General features: G+C 37.7%; 1 protein-coding gene across 1 annotated transcript; it reads right to left on the reverse strand.

Annotated features, from left to right (window-relative positions):
- Positions 1 to 529: 529 nt before the first annotated feature.
- LOC117955998 lies at positions 530 to 18,145 on the reverse strand. The gene is made up of 7 exons (XM_034890841.1): positions 17,882 to 18,145; positions 17,540 to 17,664; positions 14,923 to 15,133; positions 8,928 to 9,054; positions 3,727 to 3,869; positions 1,665 to 1,876; positions 530 to 935 (listed from the first exon to the last, which is right to left on the reverse strand). The coding sequence occupies exons 1-7, from the start codon at positions 18,029 to 18,031 to the stop codon at positions 608 to 610; spliced, it is 1,296 nt and encodes a 431-aa protein (XP_034746732.1). The 5' UTR covers positions 18,032 to 18,145; the 3' UTR covers positions 530 to 607.
- Positions 18,146 to 18,178: the final 33 nt, after the last annotated feature.

Below are 18,178 nucleotides of genomic sequence, written 5' to 3' on the forward strand. Positions count from 1 at the left end.
TCTAATTAACACACTTCTCTCTGTCCAGTGATGCTATTGTAGTTTATTTAACTTCAATCAAAATGCTTAAAAATGTTTGTTTTTGATTAATTTAAATAAAAACGTACAAAACATAGCTTGAATCCTGGGGTCTGTATGAAATGTGATCGCTCAAGTAGAACATTAAAAATACATATTTATAACACGTGATAACCAAAGAGTGCTTCCCTTCCTGCAGACTGCACCCTGACCGTCTACAAGATAACGTTTGATGACCTGTCAACTTTATGATGCCTATAACAATCCTCATATATACAAAAACTTATTGAAATAGGTAGAGTACTCACTCTGAGCCATCAATTGCACTTGAGTGATTCCCTGTAGTGTTTACTTGTGTGTGTCCATGCCCTTTGCTGAAGAATACAGCCACTGTGGTGGACTGTGATGTTGAAGTGAGGTAGATAATTGGTTTTCAACCTTTTACAAAGTCTAGTGTAAAGGAAAATAATAATATAGCACAAATAGCCAACAGAATGAATAAGTTACTCATCCTACTACTTGTATAATAGTAATAAGTGCTTGATCTTTGTGTACCCTGTCTGCAACTCTGTATAACTCGACTGTCTGTTTAGGAAGCAGTAACATTGGATTTGTTAGACACAGGCAGACCAGATTCGGTCACGTTGTCGATTGGACTAAACTCTGTCCTGTCCTCTGGTCCGGCAGCTCTGGTGTGCTGCTGCAGGGGTCTCTGAGTGGTGAAAGCCAAGGCCACGGTGGGTGGTGGGGTGGTGGTGTGCTGCAGAGCGTCCGATTGGCTGAGAGAGCAGGTGCTGCCGAAGCTGCTGCACAGCGCCCCCCAGTGTTGCATGCATTGCCCGCGCAGCCGCTGGCCGACCCACAACCCGACCTCGTCCCCACACTTCAACAGGAAGTTCATCAGCTCCACGTATGGTCTGGTTGGACATGCACAGACGTGAAAAAAATGTGTTCAACTTTCAGCACAGACTTATGGTATGTTATGAAAAACTACCTTAAAATGAGACTTAACATTTTACAGCAGATAATTTTGCTTCTGATAATAAGGGTCTTACTAATAACATTATGTGATGCCTCCGTTCAATTCAAGTGTTCCCGTAAGCCAGCATGTACAAAACAAGGACCCTAAAACTGAAGCTGCTAAATGGAATTAAGCCATCATTCATTTTTAAGTATTTACCACAGTGCTTTTCCTAAAGTCACATGTCAAAATATCTTAAGTAAAATGGAGGAGGAAACAAAAAACATGTCTCCTGGTGAGGTACGCAGTTTATTTTGTCTTTTACTTTTGTGATAAAAGAACTAAAATATTTAGATTTAGATTTTATAACCTGGGTAGAGTGAACAGACTAACTCAGTAATGTCAGTAACACAGCATTATCTGTGAAGCTTGTTAACACTAGCTAACCTTAGCCACCGTCAGCCATATAGCGGGAAAAAACCCCTGAGTGTGTTAAATGGGGCATTGTGTGTGTGTGTGTGTGTGTGTGTGTGTGTGTGTGTGTGTGTGTGTGTGTGTGTGTGTGTGTGTGTGTGTGTGTGTGTGTGTGTGTATGTGTGTGTGTGTGTGTGTGTGTGTTTGTGTGTGTGTGTGTGTGTGTGTGTGTATGTGTGTGTGTGTGTGTGTGTGTGTGTGTGTTTCTCACCCCGAGGGAAACATCAGGTGGAATTGAACCAGGTTGCCAATGGTATCCATGTGGTCTCTTAGCGCCAGGCAGAGCCGGTGTTTGGAGTAGCACTCTCTCTGGAGCGAGAACACCATCTCTTTTACCGCTGAACACCGGCGGCTCACACAGCTGAAGCGCTGCCGCAGTCCCAGGGCCATGCACCGCAACGCATCCTTCACAAATGACTTGCCCTGCGAGGGCAACAAGAAAAGAAATCAGTTTTATTTTTGATGGCTCGGTCAGCAAAACCTCACGTACTGAGTAATCAATATCAAATCTGGCCTGGGAGGTGTGCCAACTCCCCTGATTCTGCCAACTACTCTGTAAAATTATATTATTATATAATTATACCTACAGACTATTTTCTGCGTACATTGGATCCACAATAACCTGATATGCTCGCATGTGGTTAATATCTTATGTAAATAAAGTAACTGTGTTACATTAAGCATGCATCAGTGAAGTAATGGGTAAAAATAGTGACCATGCATGTGTTGTGAAAGAGCAGGTCATAAGTATCTTTTTACAGAGTAAAAGTGTACGTGCATGTGTGTCTCGTTACAAGAATATAGTTGAGTTGTTTGCAAGCAACACTAGAGAACTTTTCTCGCTTTGGTCCCCCTACAGGTTGGAAGTGGAAGTGTCCAATTATGTCTCATTTGAACTACAGATCCGCTACCCGATATGGCAAACTTGCATAGTACGATTATACGGCGCGTTCACCCTGTTACCACTGAAACGATTTTGGAAACATTATTTTAAGTTACTAAAAGTTCTCTAGTGTTGCTTTAAAGAAGCCTACAACTGATATTAAATAGCAATTTTAGTCAGCATTAATATTTGCTCTGTAAATCACTTGTCCGGTGTTCCTTAAGCAATAGTATGTTTTTTGATTTAATGGTGCCTACTAGTTTTGCAATAATCTGACCGAATATACGTAAATGGAGATGCCAATCAAATCTTGCATAAAGCATTAGTGTCAGCCTGCTACACAAGAGCCACACACTTTTAAAAATAATCCACACTAGCGTTCCTGCTAAAGTGTCCTAATTATCTAACTTGTTATGTAACTTGTGAATGTCTTGTCCTGCACCTTAGTTTGTAGAATAAGCGACCAAAGAAACATTCCCCGGGGAAAAGGGAAAACCGGAGCAACATTATCATTCCTTTTGAAGTCATGCCACATACATATACCATAATGCCATTATTTACTAATTTAGCTCTGTTTTTGGTCTCTACCTCCTCCGGAGAAAAATACATTCTCTTTAGCTGCTAAATGCGTTATTAATTTTTTGCCTCCTGTTCTATGCTGAGCAGGTAGTGTACAGTGGGTTTTTAGAGCGGACAGCTAAACAATGAACTAAAACTCACTATGACAATGCTAAAAGCCGAGGTGAGCTGCAGATTCAGGTGATAATTCTTTTTAAATTCATCCCTACAAGCTCCCCCTTTCACATTGTATTTGATTTGTCATTTGATTAAAATATTAAATACAAATTAAATTAATTATATTAAATTATGGTAAAAATATTTGAAAAGGCCCATAGCCGCTTTAAAGAATTAGTCATGTTGATTTGGTGACTTAAAATGTAACAAGGACACACATTTACCATGATATTCACATTTAAACATCATATTGTTTGTTACTGTATTATTTATCCAGTACACTTATTCACAGATCCTTACTGAACTTCATCCAGTGTGCCTTTTCATGCTGGAGACACATTAGACTGCATCAGTCTCTCATGCACTGCTATTCTAGTAAAGTAGACAAGCTGTTCCCTCTCTCATATCAGCTCCCCTCTCAGTTTGGTCTCTATCCAGTGCTACCATGCATAACATGCACTGCTTATATAACAAACATTCCTCACAAATGACTGTAATGACTGAAGGGATTAAATGAAATAAAAACATGTATCCAAATATTTCTTATCTAAGCCTGCCCTTAGTTGCAGTTAGACACGGTTTCAGATTATGTCAGTTGCAAAATGGACAGTGGACAAATGTTTTTTAAGTGTTTGAGTATTGTGCTGCTCTCCACCTGTGAGTCGTAGCGCCCTGCATTGTGCAGCAGAGTGAGGCAGATGTGATGCAGCCCTTGGATTTCACAGGAGTTATTGTTGAAACATTGGAACGTCCCACAGCCGACATCCCCTGAACTCACCAGGCAACTCTGAATCTCCACTGTGGGAGACCAAAACACAGACAGAGAGAGAAAGATTAGTTTTAATATCGCTAAAGTGATACCACAGAAGCAAGTGTCTCTTAGATCACATGTGATGTGATTAATTTTTCATCAAATGATTGTAAATGAGCTATAACAGTAAATGAGACATCTGGTGAAAAAACACCATTGGACACAGTTTTTATTATGCCTCTGGTATGGGTCTGATTTTTTTCCACAAAGTCACAAAATGATTTCCTGCAGGTAGACAGTGGTACAGAGCAAACATTCTGAAGGGTTGCTGATTTGGGTGTTACACAAAAGCCTGTGTATTTGTATTCAGTTAGGTAACGGGTAGCAGGAGATTTCTTTATAGGCCTAGTTGTATCTTTATTTTGTTTAGAAGTTATCTGCTGTAGTTGCGGCTGAAACTGTGCCACCAAATAACCTGTGTTGAAAACAGTCATAGCAAATGTCGAAGAAACATTGAAAAGTTATTGTATGGCATGTCAAAAAGTGCTATGAAAGAATAGTATTTTGTATGAAGTGATTAAAAATGTCATAGTGTAGTAACATTGAAAAAAGCATGGTATAGTATATTGAAAAAAGTCATAAAAAAAGTCATAGTACAGTATGTTGAGAAAAGTCGTAAAAAAGTCAGAGTATAGTATTTTGATAGAATAGTCTGTTGAAAAACGTTATGAAAAAGCAATTTTATATTGAAGAAAGTCTTAAAAACAAATCATAGTATAGTCCAAGGATCTGGAAGAACATACAGAATCCACACCAAAAGGCCCAGCTCAGACTTGGATTGAACCAGGGATTATATTTTGCCATTCCTATTTAATGGTGGTTGTTGGAGCGGTGCTGAACACTGAGCCATAGTCATAGTATAGCATGTTTAAAAAAGGCCATAGTATGTTATGTCAAAAACAGTGATAAAAAAAGTCATAGTATAGAATGTTAAGATACGGGTGCAGGTTTCTGTTTAATTGGTGGCTCCTCTGGAAAATGCGGGCATCAATTACTCGGCCTTCTTGCATGCTAAGCAAGCTCTCTGCGATTTGAGCTAATTCCCCTATATTACCGAAGACTGTGTAGGCCCGTCTAGATCATATCTTCCTCGTCTACTCAATGTTATTCTTGTTTTAGTATAGAATGTTGAAAACAATCATAATACAGTACGGCTAAAAAAGTCATGTAAAAGTCATAGTATGGTATTGCGAAATAAAGTGATAAAAAGTCATAGTAAAGAATGTTGAAAAAACTCATAAAAGGTCACAGTATGTTGAAAAAAGCCTTTAAAAAGTCAAAGTATAGTATGTCGAAAAAGGTCATAGTATGTCAAAAAAAGTGATGGTATAGTATGTTGAATGAAGTGATAAAAATGTCATAGTATAATATGTCAAAAAAGTGATAACATAGTCATAGAATAGTATATTGAATAAAGTCATTGTATAATTTTACGCAAAAGTCATAGAATAGTTTGATGAAAAAAGTCATTGTAGAGCATGCTAAACAAGCGCTCTTCTGAACACATATGAAGGCAGGTGAGGTGGCGGAGAGGTTAAGGTGAAGCTCTGCTAGTTCTTTGGGCCCTAGTATATGTGTGGGATCAATTCCTAACATCCTTGAAACAGACTACTTTATTCTGCTACAGTCAAACTAAACTCAATGTTTAGTTTGACGAAAAAAGTTATCAAAAAAAGTCATAGTATAGTATTGTGAAATAGTCATATGGCAATAAAAATCATCAAAAGGTCATATTACAGTATATTGAAAAAAGCCTTCAACAAGTCAAAGTATAGTATGTTGAAAAAAGTGATGGTATAGTATGTTGAAAAAAGTGGTTGTATAGCATGCTAAACAAGCACTCTTCTGAAAACATATGAAGGCAGATGAGGTGGCAGAGAGGTTAAGGGAAAAAAAATGCTAATTCATCGTGCTCTACACGTGTGGGGTTCCCATCCTTGTTGAAACTTTATTCTTCTGCAGTGACATGCCAACAATATAACTGGCTGCACTCAAACAACTCTTTGCAACAATGTTATCAGTATCTCACACAACACAACTCCCAACTTTCTTCTTGTTTTAGTTTTGTATGTTGAAAAAATCACGCTGTAGTATGCTGAAAATCATGAAAAGTTATAGTTTAATTTGTTAAATAAACATTAATAAGAAGTCATCGTATAGAATGGCGAAAAAAGTCATAAAAAGTCATAGGTCACTCAAAAAGTGGTAGGGTGGTAAGTTGAATAAAATGAGAGTATAGTATGTTGAATAAAGTGGAGAAAAGTCAAAGTATAGTATGTCAAAAAAAAGTCATGAATAAGTCATGGTAAATTTTGTCAAAAAAAGTCATAGTATAGTATTTCAAAATGTCTGAATGTATGTGAGTTCTGACTTTATTCTCAGAATTCAGACTTTATTCTCAGAATTCTAAGATTAAAGTCAGAATTCTAACAAGTCAGAATATGACATATAACAAGTCAGAATTCTGAGATTAAAGTCAGAATTCTGATTTTAATCTCAGAAGAAAAAAAAAGTCAGAATTCTGACATTAATCTCAGAATTCTGAGAATAAAGTCAGAACTCACATAATTTTTTCACCAGTGGCCCTAATCCTTTTTGGTAAAAAAGCAATTAAAAAGTCACATGTCGAAAAAAAAGTGATAAAAAGCAATTGTAATGTATAGAAAAGTCATGAAAAAGTCAAAGTATGGTATGGCGAAAAAATTCATTAAAAAGTCATAGTATAGAATGCTAAAACATCTGGTAGAAAAAATCATCAAAAAGTATGTAAAAAGACTTAGTATGTCAAAAAGTTACAGTATATTACATAGAAAAAAGTTATAAAAAGTCAGAGGATAGTTTGCTGTAATGAAACGTTATAGAATAGTATGAAGAAACAAGTCATAGTACAGTATATCGAATAAAGTGATGAAAAGTAATAGTATAGAATGATGGAAAAAGTCGTAGTATAGTATTTAGAAATAAGTCATGGTATAGTATGTCAAAAAGTGATAAAAAGTCTTGGTACAGTATTTCGAAAAAAGTGATAGAAAGTAAAGCATGTTGAAAAAAGTCATAGTATAGTATATTAAATAAAGTCATAGTATGTTGAAAGAAGAGATAAAAAGTCGTAGTATAATATGTTGAAAAAGGTGATAAAAAGTCAGAGTATAGTATGTTGAATAAAGTGATAAAAGGTCATAGTATAGTACTTTGAAATAAGTCATAGTATAGTATGTTAAAAAAGTGATAAAAAGTCAAAGTAAAGTATGACAAAAAAGTCGTAGTATAGTACATTAAAACAACTCATAGACTGCCAAAAAAGTGATTAAAAGTTTTAATATAGTTAACATGTTGAAAAAAGTGATAAAATGTCAGAATACAGTACATTGAAAAAAGCCATATTTTCAAATAAGTCTTAGTATAGTTTGTCGAAAAAAGTGATAAAAAGTCACAGTATGATGAAAAAAGTAATAGTATAGTATATCAAAATAAGTCATAGTATATTAAAAAATGTGATAAAAAGTTGTAGTATAGTATGCCAAATTTTTTTATAAAAAGTCGTAGTATAGTATGTCAGAAAAAAGGTATAGTATAGAATGATGAAAAGAGAGATACAAAAGTTATTGCATAGTATCTCAAAAAAAGCCATTGAAAGACATAGTATAGTATTCCGAAAAGGTCATAGCACAGTATGTCAAGACACAGTTTTGGTTCCTTTTAATTAGTGGCACAAGTAAAAAATCCAGCAGGATGTAAATTCCTCTGGAGAATGTGGGTATCAATCCTGCTACCTTTCGAAGGCTGTGTGAGCACTCTTCTGAAAGCACATGCTGCAGATGATGTGGTGGAGTTGTTAAGGCACTTGCCTGCTAATCCATAGTGCTCTGCATGTGTGGGTTTGAGTCCCATAGTTTTTGAATCAAACAACTTTATTCTCCTACAATTACATGTTAACAATATAACTGGGTTCATTCAAACAACTCTCTTTGTAAAATGTTATCAGTTTCTCCTAGAAAATGATACTCATGTTATTATTGTTTTAGTATGGTATATTGAAAAAGTAATAAAAAGTCATAGTTTAGTGTGTTGATAAAAGTCATGAAAATGTTTTAATATAGTATGGCCAAAAAAAGTAATAAAAGGTTGCAGTGTAGTATGTCAAAACATCTGGAAGAAAGAATCATGAAACGTATGTGGAAAAAAGTCATAGTATATTATGTTGATAAAAGTAATAAAAAGTGATAGTGTAATATGTCAAAAAATGTATAAGTCATAGTATATTGTGTCAAAAAAAAGTGATAAAAGAGTATAGTCAGAGTATAGTATGTTGAATAAAGCGATGAAAAAGTAAGCTTGGTGTAAACCTGTTGTGGTTACTTACTTACTCTGGATACAGATCATTTTTTGTTTAGTTAGTTTTAAATTCATCTTTAACCAATATACTGTTTAGCCTAGGATTGTTATGATGTTGTGATATAAATAAGGCTCCATAGAGTCACTTTATCGCACCTCACTTTACTTTGGACGAACCAGACGTATTACTGCAATAAAAGTCAGTCCTAATAATATACATTAAAATATAGTATGTAAATACAATGACATTGCAGGCTGCCATCACCATGGCTACTGAACAGTGGGATCCAGAGGGAGCATGACAACGGCACAGACCACAAAACAGGCCCAACTGTCGTCAGTGGACAGCAAGCAGGGACAATTAGTGGGCTACTGACGGTTTAACTCCACCACATATTAACAAACTACACATGCTACACAATTTGATGAAATGCAAAAAGGCGCATATTTAAACAAAAAACAAAGCTTCCCAAACTTTTCAATGTCAACAAGCATTTTTACTCCCACCATAAAAAAATCGTCATTGGTGACGCAATATTGCACATGCTTTGAATTCAAACTGTTCAAACAATTAAAGGGCTGCAGTGACTAATCGAACCTTCATTTTTCTGGACACACCCATGTGCGACCAACAGAGGAGAACACAGTACATATCTGGACACAGTGTGACAGGCAGTTGAGGCAGCAGTCACCCTGCTGTTAGAACTCACCTGTGCTCTGCAGAGAGAGGCGTCTTTTGGCTAGTTGTTTCTCCAGGACATCGTGCTGTTCCATGGTCAACACCTGTCGACAGGCCAGGAGCAGAAAAACCACAGCGGACATGTTGGCCGGCATGCTTTAGGCTGACCGGAGCTTTGTTTTAATAATTTGTTTGTTTTATAGTTGGGAGCAGCACGAGAGCAGCCTTGCAGAGGGGTTTCCACTATAAAGCATGACCGCAGCATGAGGGCAGAAATATTTAAAGCTGCATGAGCGCTGCGCGTTCACGCTTGTCTCCACCAATCACAGCGCATCACTGGAGCCAAAAGTTTATCATTGATGAGAGAAAAAGAGGACCGACAGCAGCAGAATGTTAGTGGTTTCTGTGTTTGAATAAATGGGTTGATAGATGATCTGGCTTCGGTCTGGTTTAGATTTCCAATGAAATAACAAGAATATTAATAATAATAATTATATCGAAAAATGCTCTTATAAGGTCTTCCTGTTCCTCTGGAGTATGCGTTAGTACGTGAAGGTCAACCACTCAAGACATCCACACTCAATTAACCCGACAGCCAGTGAGTGTGTGTGTGTGTGTGTGTGTGTGTGTGTGTGTGTGTGTGTGTGTGTGTGTGTGTGTGTGTGTGTGTGAGAGTTACCAGCTGCTTTCTTTGCAGACTACAAGAGAGAGAGAGACAGCAGGATTGTGTGAAGAGGGTCAGGTTTTTAGTATAAATTGTTAAGTGTTAAGTGTTACATTTCTGTAAACTGACATTTTTCACATCACTTCTGTAAAAAATGTCTTCTGACATGCTCATATAAATAAACCTATAATAATACAAAATATCCGGTAACCTACCACTCTCTAATAATACACTTTTTTACAAAGGGTTTATACTGTACTGTAATGAACAGCTTTGTTGATGTTAATTATTAATTTTACTAATAATAATCAAGTCATATCAGTCTGGAAAATAATCCCTTTGATCACATATTTCTAAACAAGACCAAGAGGCTACAGCCATGCTAACAGCTCCGCAAGACTGTGGGCTCCTTTTGCACAGTGGATATAAAGCTAACATTTGTCTAACATTTCACTCCAAACCACGAATCTTAACTTCATAGTGGTACTAGAAGAAAAGTTAGGGGATCACCACAGTCAGTATGGATTCATTCACGGAGGACCATGAATGTCTAGGTCTACTGTAGTTGATATGTTTCAGTCTGGACCAAAGCGGTGGACTGACTGACCCACCAACATTGCCAGCTATCCCTAGAGATCTATACAGAAATACCTAATAAAAAGGGCTTAAGAGAAGACAAATCTGGAGCAAAATCCATTTATTAACTACTTATTAACACTTATGACTGCATAATTTAACCCTTTATTAATGACTTACTAACATCTTTAACTGCGGACTCAATGACATAATAGAAACTGAGAAAGCCATGAGCATTAATTAATATGTTACCAACATGTATAAATGAATTATTACCAAAGAGACAGGCTAAACAACCTGCCAACCTAACACAACCAATTTGTTTGCTGTTATTATTGGTTTGATAGGTGGTTAATGCACACATGTCACATCATGACGAGTTTGGATTTCTAACATTTTTGGAACATGTTGTCCATCCATCCATCTTCGACCGCTTATCCGGTATCGGGTCGCGGGGGGAGCAGCTCCAGGAGGGGACCCCAAACTTCCCTTTCCCGAGCCACATCAACCAGCTGGAACACGTTGTAAGGTGTTTAATTTTTATGGTATCTCTTGTGAAAATCTTTATAGATATTGAGTGATTTTTCAACTTTAAAAAAAAATGTTGAATACTTATTTCTGACTTTAATTTTGATATTACCACCAGACGGTGTATGTATTTTAAAAGGTTGTATCCGTCACTTTGTATAACCATGCCTTAAAAATACCTGAAAAGTCTGGTTGAAACTTCTGTGATTAAAAAATACTGTACCTTAGTATGTGGTCATCCTCCATTGTACTGGGACATGTCTACAGTACACAACTAGAGGTAAGCGATTTAATGTTTTTTTGTAGTTTGTTTGAACAAAATTTAAACCTGGACTATTTTGTACTTTAAAAACGCTAATGAGGCTTTATTTTGGTTACTGATAACGTAATGTTGGTTGTTTCACACAATTTTCTAGATTGGTGACATCAAAGAATAACATGTCTGTGTCTGCATGTCCAAGGGGAGTTATGTTCAAATCTCGCAGCCTAGTTGTTGTGGTTGTGTTTGTCTCATAACGGTCATGCCCTTTGACCCTTGACATCTACAAAGAGACAGGCCACGGCGATGTGACACCATGTCATCAGAGTCTCCACACGAGTAAAAAAACAACAACCTAATACCTCTCACTCCTGGCTCCCCTGCCTTCTCGGGTTTATCTATACAGCATCCAAGAGGCCTTCAGTGAACATGGTTTAGATCATGTGTGTATGTGTGTGTTGTAGTAGGAGGTCAAAGTACAAAAAGAGGGTGTGTTTATGTGTGTATGTTCATGAAGGGGCCCAGTTGGGGAAGACATACAGTACTCTTACGAGGGGCTGATGTTTGGACGTTTGGTGGAGGAGTTTTTCCCCTGACCTTTCACGCTCGTTCAGTCTCATCCTGCTTCAAAACAACATCCCTTCCCTCGCACAACTTCTGAAGACCACCCACACAATGACCCTTCACCCCAAAAACAGACACACACTCACATGTCCAAAATGGCATACTAATGCACACATACACCACTGTGCAAACAGGACTCATGAAGGACCCGCTTATGCTCTCTAGCTCTCTCAAATGATTATGTTGCAAACATGTCCGCTTTTGAATGTCTTTTTCTGTGTATATAGATAACATTCATTCAGTGTCAGTACACATTTGTGATAATTGATCTGAGGAGGAAGAATTACCATAACCTTTGGATTTATAATCTGATCAGTTGCCAGTTTTGCTTTGAGCACCACATAGGTAAATGAGAAAATGAGTTTATGCAATTTTACAGAACTGATATGGAGGATTATGGAGGCAATGTGGATTATTAAAATCACTTACAAAAATACTCACCCACAAACTCAATTTGTTCAGTGTATACTTAAAGCGTCTCTGAGTTCACACAGCACAGACGAACCGAGGGCAACAGATTTACAGACACTCTGACACACATATTTGTGTTAGCGTGTGGGTCACCTGCCAAAAACAAGTAGTTAAATCAATGACGTTTCGCAAGCTGCAATCTCACGCACACGCACACAAACACACGCCTTTTGTCAAATACTTTTGAGACACATTAGATAAAAAAGATTTTTTTTACACCATTATGCATGACTTTGAATGTTTGATGGCATATTATACAATACAGAATGAACACAAACAACTGGAGTGAGTCCACCCTGACTAATCAGGGTTTATATCAAAGTATCACGCTGCAGACAATGTACGCAGAGTATTTCATGTAATAGAATCAATTATTACAGCAGAATGTCAAGCTAAAAACCTTCCAACAACAGCAGCAATTTTATCAGGAGATGCAAAAAAGGCTTTTGACCACCTAGAGTGGAACTACCTGTGGCATGTAATGGAGAGGCTTGGTTTGTGGGCCAAATTCATTGACATGGTGCGTACTATAGTCTCAGCTCTTCCCCATCGAACGGACCTCACGACAGGGTTGCCCTCTTTCTCCCATGCTATTTGCAATCTCTCTTAAACCGTTAGCCCAAGCCATAAAGCAAAATAAAATATGTAAAATCCAAATTAAATCCAATAACAGCTCAATATTTATTGCAGATATTTTGCTGTACATCTCTAACCTTGAGGAATCTGTTCCAGAAATTCTTCAGATCTTCAAAGAATTTTGCTCAATCTCCAGCTTTAAAATCATTTGGAATAAATCTAATCTTCTTCTATTGAACAACAGACAGGTGACATCAGCTATTACTGGTACAATACCAACCCAAAGCAAAATTACATTACAGAGACGTATGATAAGTTTTGAGGACCTGAGAGATAGTTTTGAGGTCCCCAGGACATCCTTCTTTTATATTTACTTAAGGTCCGCCCTAAAATGTCATAGGCCCTGGGGAAACAGTCTTGAGGCACACCCAAACATGAAATGGTTTGTTTATTTTCCTGTGAGAGGATTAGTGTCCAAGATTTATGCTAAACTGATGCAATATGAGAACTCCCAATAGGAAAAGAAATGGGATCAAGAGTCGAGCCCTGAGGGGAACGTAATTAATTTGGAGACCGTTTGGGATAAAATTTCCACTGTTCCAAGAAACCCAATAACCAGTATATCCATTTCCACATATGTCACAGGGCATGTTGGAGAAGAGAAGAGATATGTCTCTTAAGTCATTAAGTCTGTCAACCTGAACAAACTGGAAATGTCCTGCATAAGGTCTCGGAGTGTGAACTGGTGCATGAGTTCCGGAATAAAACAACATCAATAATATCTGATGTGATAGGATGTTGAATCCCTACTGACTCAATTGTTTTCTTACCTAATGACAACTCTAAAGTACAACTGCTTGGGAGACAGAGGGAAATTTGGTTAGCTGGCTCAACTGCAACCAATAAAATAATAGCTCAGCGCTGGCTCCCACCCTCACTTGCTTTGATTAAAACAGTGGCAGACGTATTTTCAGACAGAGTTATGCTTTAGCTCTCTACAGCAAGGATCAACAAAGCTAAATCATCAACTATCAACCTATTGAAAAGCGCAGCAGCACAAATATCAGACCTAACGACCTCAGCGTCAAAAGAACTACAGGAGAGGGATTAGACATGTGATTTCTGTTTGTTTGTTTTATTTTCCTGGAAACCGCAGAGGGTGGGAGGTGGGAGAGGGTTTTTGTTCTGTATGTCTGCAACAATAACAAATTGATCTAAAAAAAACTAAATAATAATAAATATAAAACAGCTGGAGTGTATATCCTCCTTACACAACAGTCCCTCCATGGTTTCTACAAAAGGTACCCAGTACCATTCATCACTCAATGCAACTCATTATAGGACCTGTATGTTCCTGGTGGAATCAGGGGGTTTCCTTCTAAAATATAAATCTAGAAATTCGTTTTAAACTACCCCACCTAGTGGTACCGTTTTTTGATTATGGGCTCTGGTCTAAAGAGTAAACAAAGAAATCCTTGAAATAAATGATCGTGTAGCTTACATATTTTCACAAACTTCCCCAATGGCTTCACACACATTAGAGTATCTTTAATGATAAAAGCACAGGAACTATAAATTGGTACAATAAGAAAAAGACAGAGAAACATGATGTCGTCTGTGTTTAGTAAAGCACATAGGATACACAACCAATGCTACATTCTAAATACAGGCACCAAAAGGAAACTTGACATGGTTGATGAAAAATGAAGACCTCTAGATACTGATCAAAATATAGTCACATAAATGTATTTCAATAAATTTGAGTGTGATAAAATGAAGCCTCCTCTTCCTCTAATCCTCCTGGAACCAGAAAATTGACATTACTTATCATTCTGAATCAGTGAATCAGTTTCTTTAGTTTAACATATACAAACAGCCTGAGTGAGAAATCTGCATTAGATAAAATACAACTTAGTAAGTAAACATCCATGTGACATTGCACATAAAAAGTAAACAACAAATAAAATCAATAATCCAGGTTTGTGCCATGCTTTTTATAGGCAGAGCCGTGCAGTAAGTGTGCACCACTCAGCATTGTCCAACTTCTCCAGCAGTGGCCCTGTGCAGCACAGACAGGCAATGCAACTACATCTCATGCTGAACATTTTTGGATGCAGAAACACTCCAGGCTCCTGACTCCAGTCTCTTAAACAGAGGAAACATCCTCCTCCTCCGATGCGGCACATTTCAAAAGCCACCCATACAACATTATGTGTAGACCAGCATGTGTACCTGCAGCAAGAAAGACAATAACAAAATAAAAAATAAACTATTTTTCTAAATTGTTATTGAACTTACATGGTATTTCAGTTTTTTAAACAGACCTCAGGGGGTTTGGGGGCCAGAAGCAGACGGAGCTTCCTGTAGTTCTGTCTGTTCAGGCGGTGCAGAATTAGGACACAAAGCGTTCTCCTCCCTCCTGTCCCCTGACAGGAACTCATGGATGGCAGTTTCTATGTGCGGACGGAAAGTGTGGTTCATCTTGGGGTCCACAACCTGAGTGATGATCCTGTCCACACCTGATTCCAGCATACCTGATCTAAAAAAAAAAGTAACTTTTTTTAAATGAAGCTCTCTTCAAGGCTGATCAACAGATAGGTAGGTATGGTCACCATTAAGAATGAAGATCAGTTTAATCCTTATGCAATGTGATAGATAACCTGTGAAAAGAGTTAAACCTATACAATAACTTCTGTGGTTCTGAAGAAGAAGCCTTCCGAAGTCTGATAAAATAACCCTGATGATGTTATCAGATTTATCTTGGCTAAAGATGGAACAATTTCCCATATCAACACGACGTGTGACCTTTCATGTCATCAGACAGCTCATAATGGTTGTGTGGTAGGTAAGTTGGTTGTCCAAAGATTAAAAAGTACCATAAATTGTTGTTTGAGGTAATTAAACCCAAATTTATACAGTGTTATATTTTCAGACAAAACAGGGGCATCCAAAGTGGATTGCGCTTTCAGCAAATCAGATATGGGTTTTCAGAACAATACAAGTTTCCCAGTCATAATTACAACTTGGATGATGACATGTGCCCTGTTTACAAGTCAAAAACTGGTCAACTACAGTATGGCATGTACATGACGTTGTGAAAGACCTGCAGCGATAAGTCCATATCTTTGAAAATTGAAGTAGAAAAAAAAACGACTCGTTTAGGTAAATTCTTTAAACATACAATATGTAACTGTCTGCCACAAGGGGTCTCTCAATAAAAACAATTGATGGTAAACACAGACTTTCGATGACGTGGTCGAAGTAGTGTGGAACTATGGGAGTTGTAGTTTTTTTTATTGTTAAACACCATCCCCCGAATAGAAAGCATATCTTCACGGATGATCTTACCCATTCAAGGTTATTCACGTTACATTTATCAAGGTTAATTCAAGTAATTCTAATGAAATAGCTGAAGTTTACCCAACATAATTATGTTTCTCTTGATTCAATTTGTATTGTTTGCTGACCAGTTAGCTAGTGAGCCAGCAAGCTAACATCAGCCAGCAGCTAAAACCACACTATTATAATATTTCACATATAGATGTCACCTTTGGTTGAAAGCAATGCACTATGGGGATCCCGCAAGGGTCAATCTTTGGACCGCACACACACACACACACACACACACACACACAATTACCTTCCACTCGTAAGTAATGATATTGATTTAATTATGCATGCAGATGACATTAAGTATGCAGATGACACTGTGCTGTACACTTATGGGATCAACCTTATGCATTACATTTGGTAATTGTAAAGCAACCTCTGTAGCAGAAACCTCACTGCTACAGAGGTTGCTTTACAATTAAGAAATGTGATATACAAGGTTTTTGAATGGCTACACAACTCATGTCTTACTTTGAATATTGAAAAGTGAAACCATGTTTTTAAAAATAGATGCAAACTTACGGAATGTGCATAAAATTAAAAATGTGGACAAATTCATATATTTGGGTGTTACCCTGGAACCAACTCTTATTGTTAAAAAAATTGTTAAACTGAGTAGTACACTGAAATTTAACCTAATAAATTTAAGCATATGGGGCTCTGGGTATGTCACCCCATGTGTTGTTGTGATTGGTCATAGTCCAATTGTGTGCAGGGAGATTTTTAAATGCACGCTTGGTGCCGCCACTCGAGATGTGCGACTTTCCTAACTCGATGCCAGACCCCTAATCTTTTGGATTTGGGTCTGGATTTCCAGACTACTGTCCCTGCAAAATTAGGACATATTAAAGCACAGATCAGTTCATTCAGACGTGTTTCATGAATTATCTGTCACTGCTGTGTGCAGGGTGCAGAAAGTGATCACAGAGCAGCAGGATGATTTAGAATGCCAACTTTTGTGGAAGTTAGGAGAAATCTACCGACGCAAACAGACAAAGTGTAGTAAAATAAAGACCTTAAGGTGTATTTTGGACTTTAAGTCTTAAAGAAGGCATGTTATGGAAGAAAAATGGTCCAAAATCTCAAAATTGAGCAATGAACCCCCCCAATGTTTTTGCCTGCTGTGCCTTGCCTTAAATGGAATAACTTTGGGTTTGGGAGTGTTGGTTGGCAAAACAAGACATTGGAAGATGTCATCTTGGGCTCTAGGAAATAGACCAAATGATATATCCATTAATAGTGAAAATAATAGACGGATTAACTGACAATAAAAATAATAATTAGTTGCAGCTAGGTTGCAGCCCTAATTTTGAAGCTGGTTCCTGGTTTCCCATTTAATGGAAGTGCATTACTAAACATCTGGAGAACCCCTTTGATGGAAAAATGTGGCTGCCTGACTGAATTTCAGTATCATATGTCATAACAAATGTCAAAATCATTACTGCAAAACAAGTTGCCTATCTAGAGGCAAGTGAATACAATTCATTAAAAATATTCTCTATTCAGAAAGTAGCTGAACATTTTACAGGCATTGGTTCTTTTACAGTGTACTCACTGAACAACACTTTGTCTCAGTCCGTTCCTCATCTGGTTCTTGTTGATGGACGGGTTCCAATCCTGCGTGCTCAGGTGCGACGTGACGTAGTTGTCAACTTTCTGTCGCAGATTCTGATAGGCGGGCTGGCAGAATGACAGTAACATGCACTGTAAACTCGGTCATCACATCGTTATACTCACAGTATATTGTAACAAAGTAAGGAACACACTGCTAAATGTATTCCGATTAAATCAGCAACAAGTTAATAACTAACATCAGCTACATACTCATTCTAAGCAATTATATGCAAAAAATTTACGTAAACCACAAAAGAAGCAAGGTAGCATTAGCTGACGTTACCTTTGTATCAACGTCGGCGAGACAGTCCCGACGGAACTCATCAAAAAGCCCCCGGTTCTTCAGATGCTCCACAATCATACCGATCAGCTGGGGGTCTCCCGGAGGAAGGTTAGCCGCACCGACGTTAACGTTCCCGCTACCCTCCGCCATGCCAAACCGAAGGAAAGATGGGCTTGGTAGTTGCGCACCCGATAGCTACAGGCAATGCGGGCTGAGCTTGAATAGACAGTTAAAGGTAGTTTTCCCACAAGATACGCTTCTCTTCTTCTTTGGGGGTTTTGTGGCAGTTGGCATCCT

This window comes from Etheostoma cragini, chromosome 13 (genome assembly GCF_013103735.1).
Source record: "Etheostoma cragini isolate CJK2018 chromosome 13, CSU_Ecrag_1.0, whole genome shotgun sequence".
Taxonomy (NCBI): domain Eukaryota; kingdom Metazoa; phylum Chordata; class Actinopteri; order Perciformes; family Percidae; genus Etheostoma; species Etheostoma cragini.

Excerpts from the sequence above, each read along its gene's own strand:
- LOC117955998 (XM_034890841.1), bottom strand. The coding sequence starts at position 18,031 with ATGGCGGAGGGTAGCGGGAACGTTAACGTCGGTGCGGCTAACCTTCCT. Across the intron at positions 15,134-17,539 it reads CTGAGACAAAGTGTTGTTCA|ATCAGGTATGCTGGAATCAG; the intron begins GTGAGTACACTG and ends TTTTTTTTTTAG. Across the intron at positions 3,870-8,927 it reads CCTCTCTCTGCAGAGCACAG|TGGAGATTCAGAGTTGCCTG; the intron begins GTGAGTTCTAAC and ends GGTCTCCCACAG.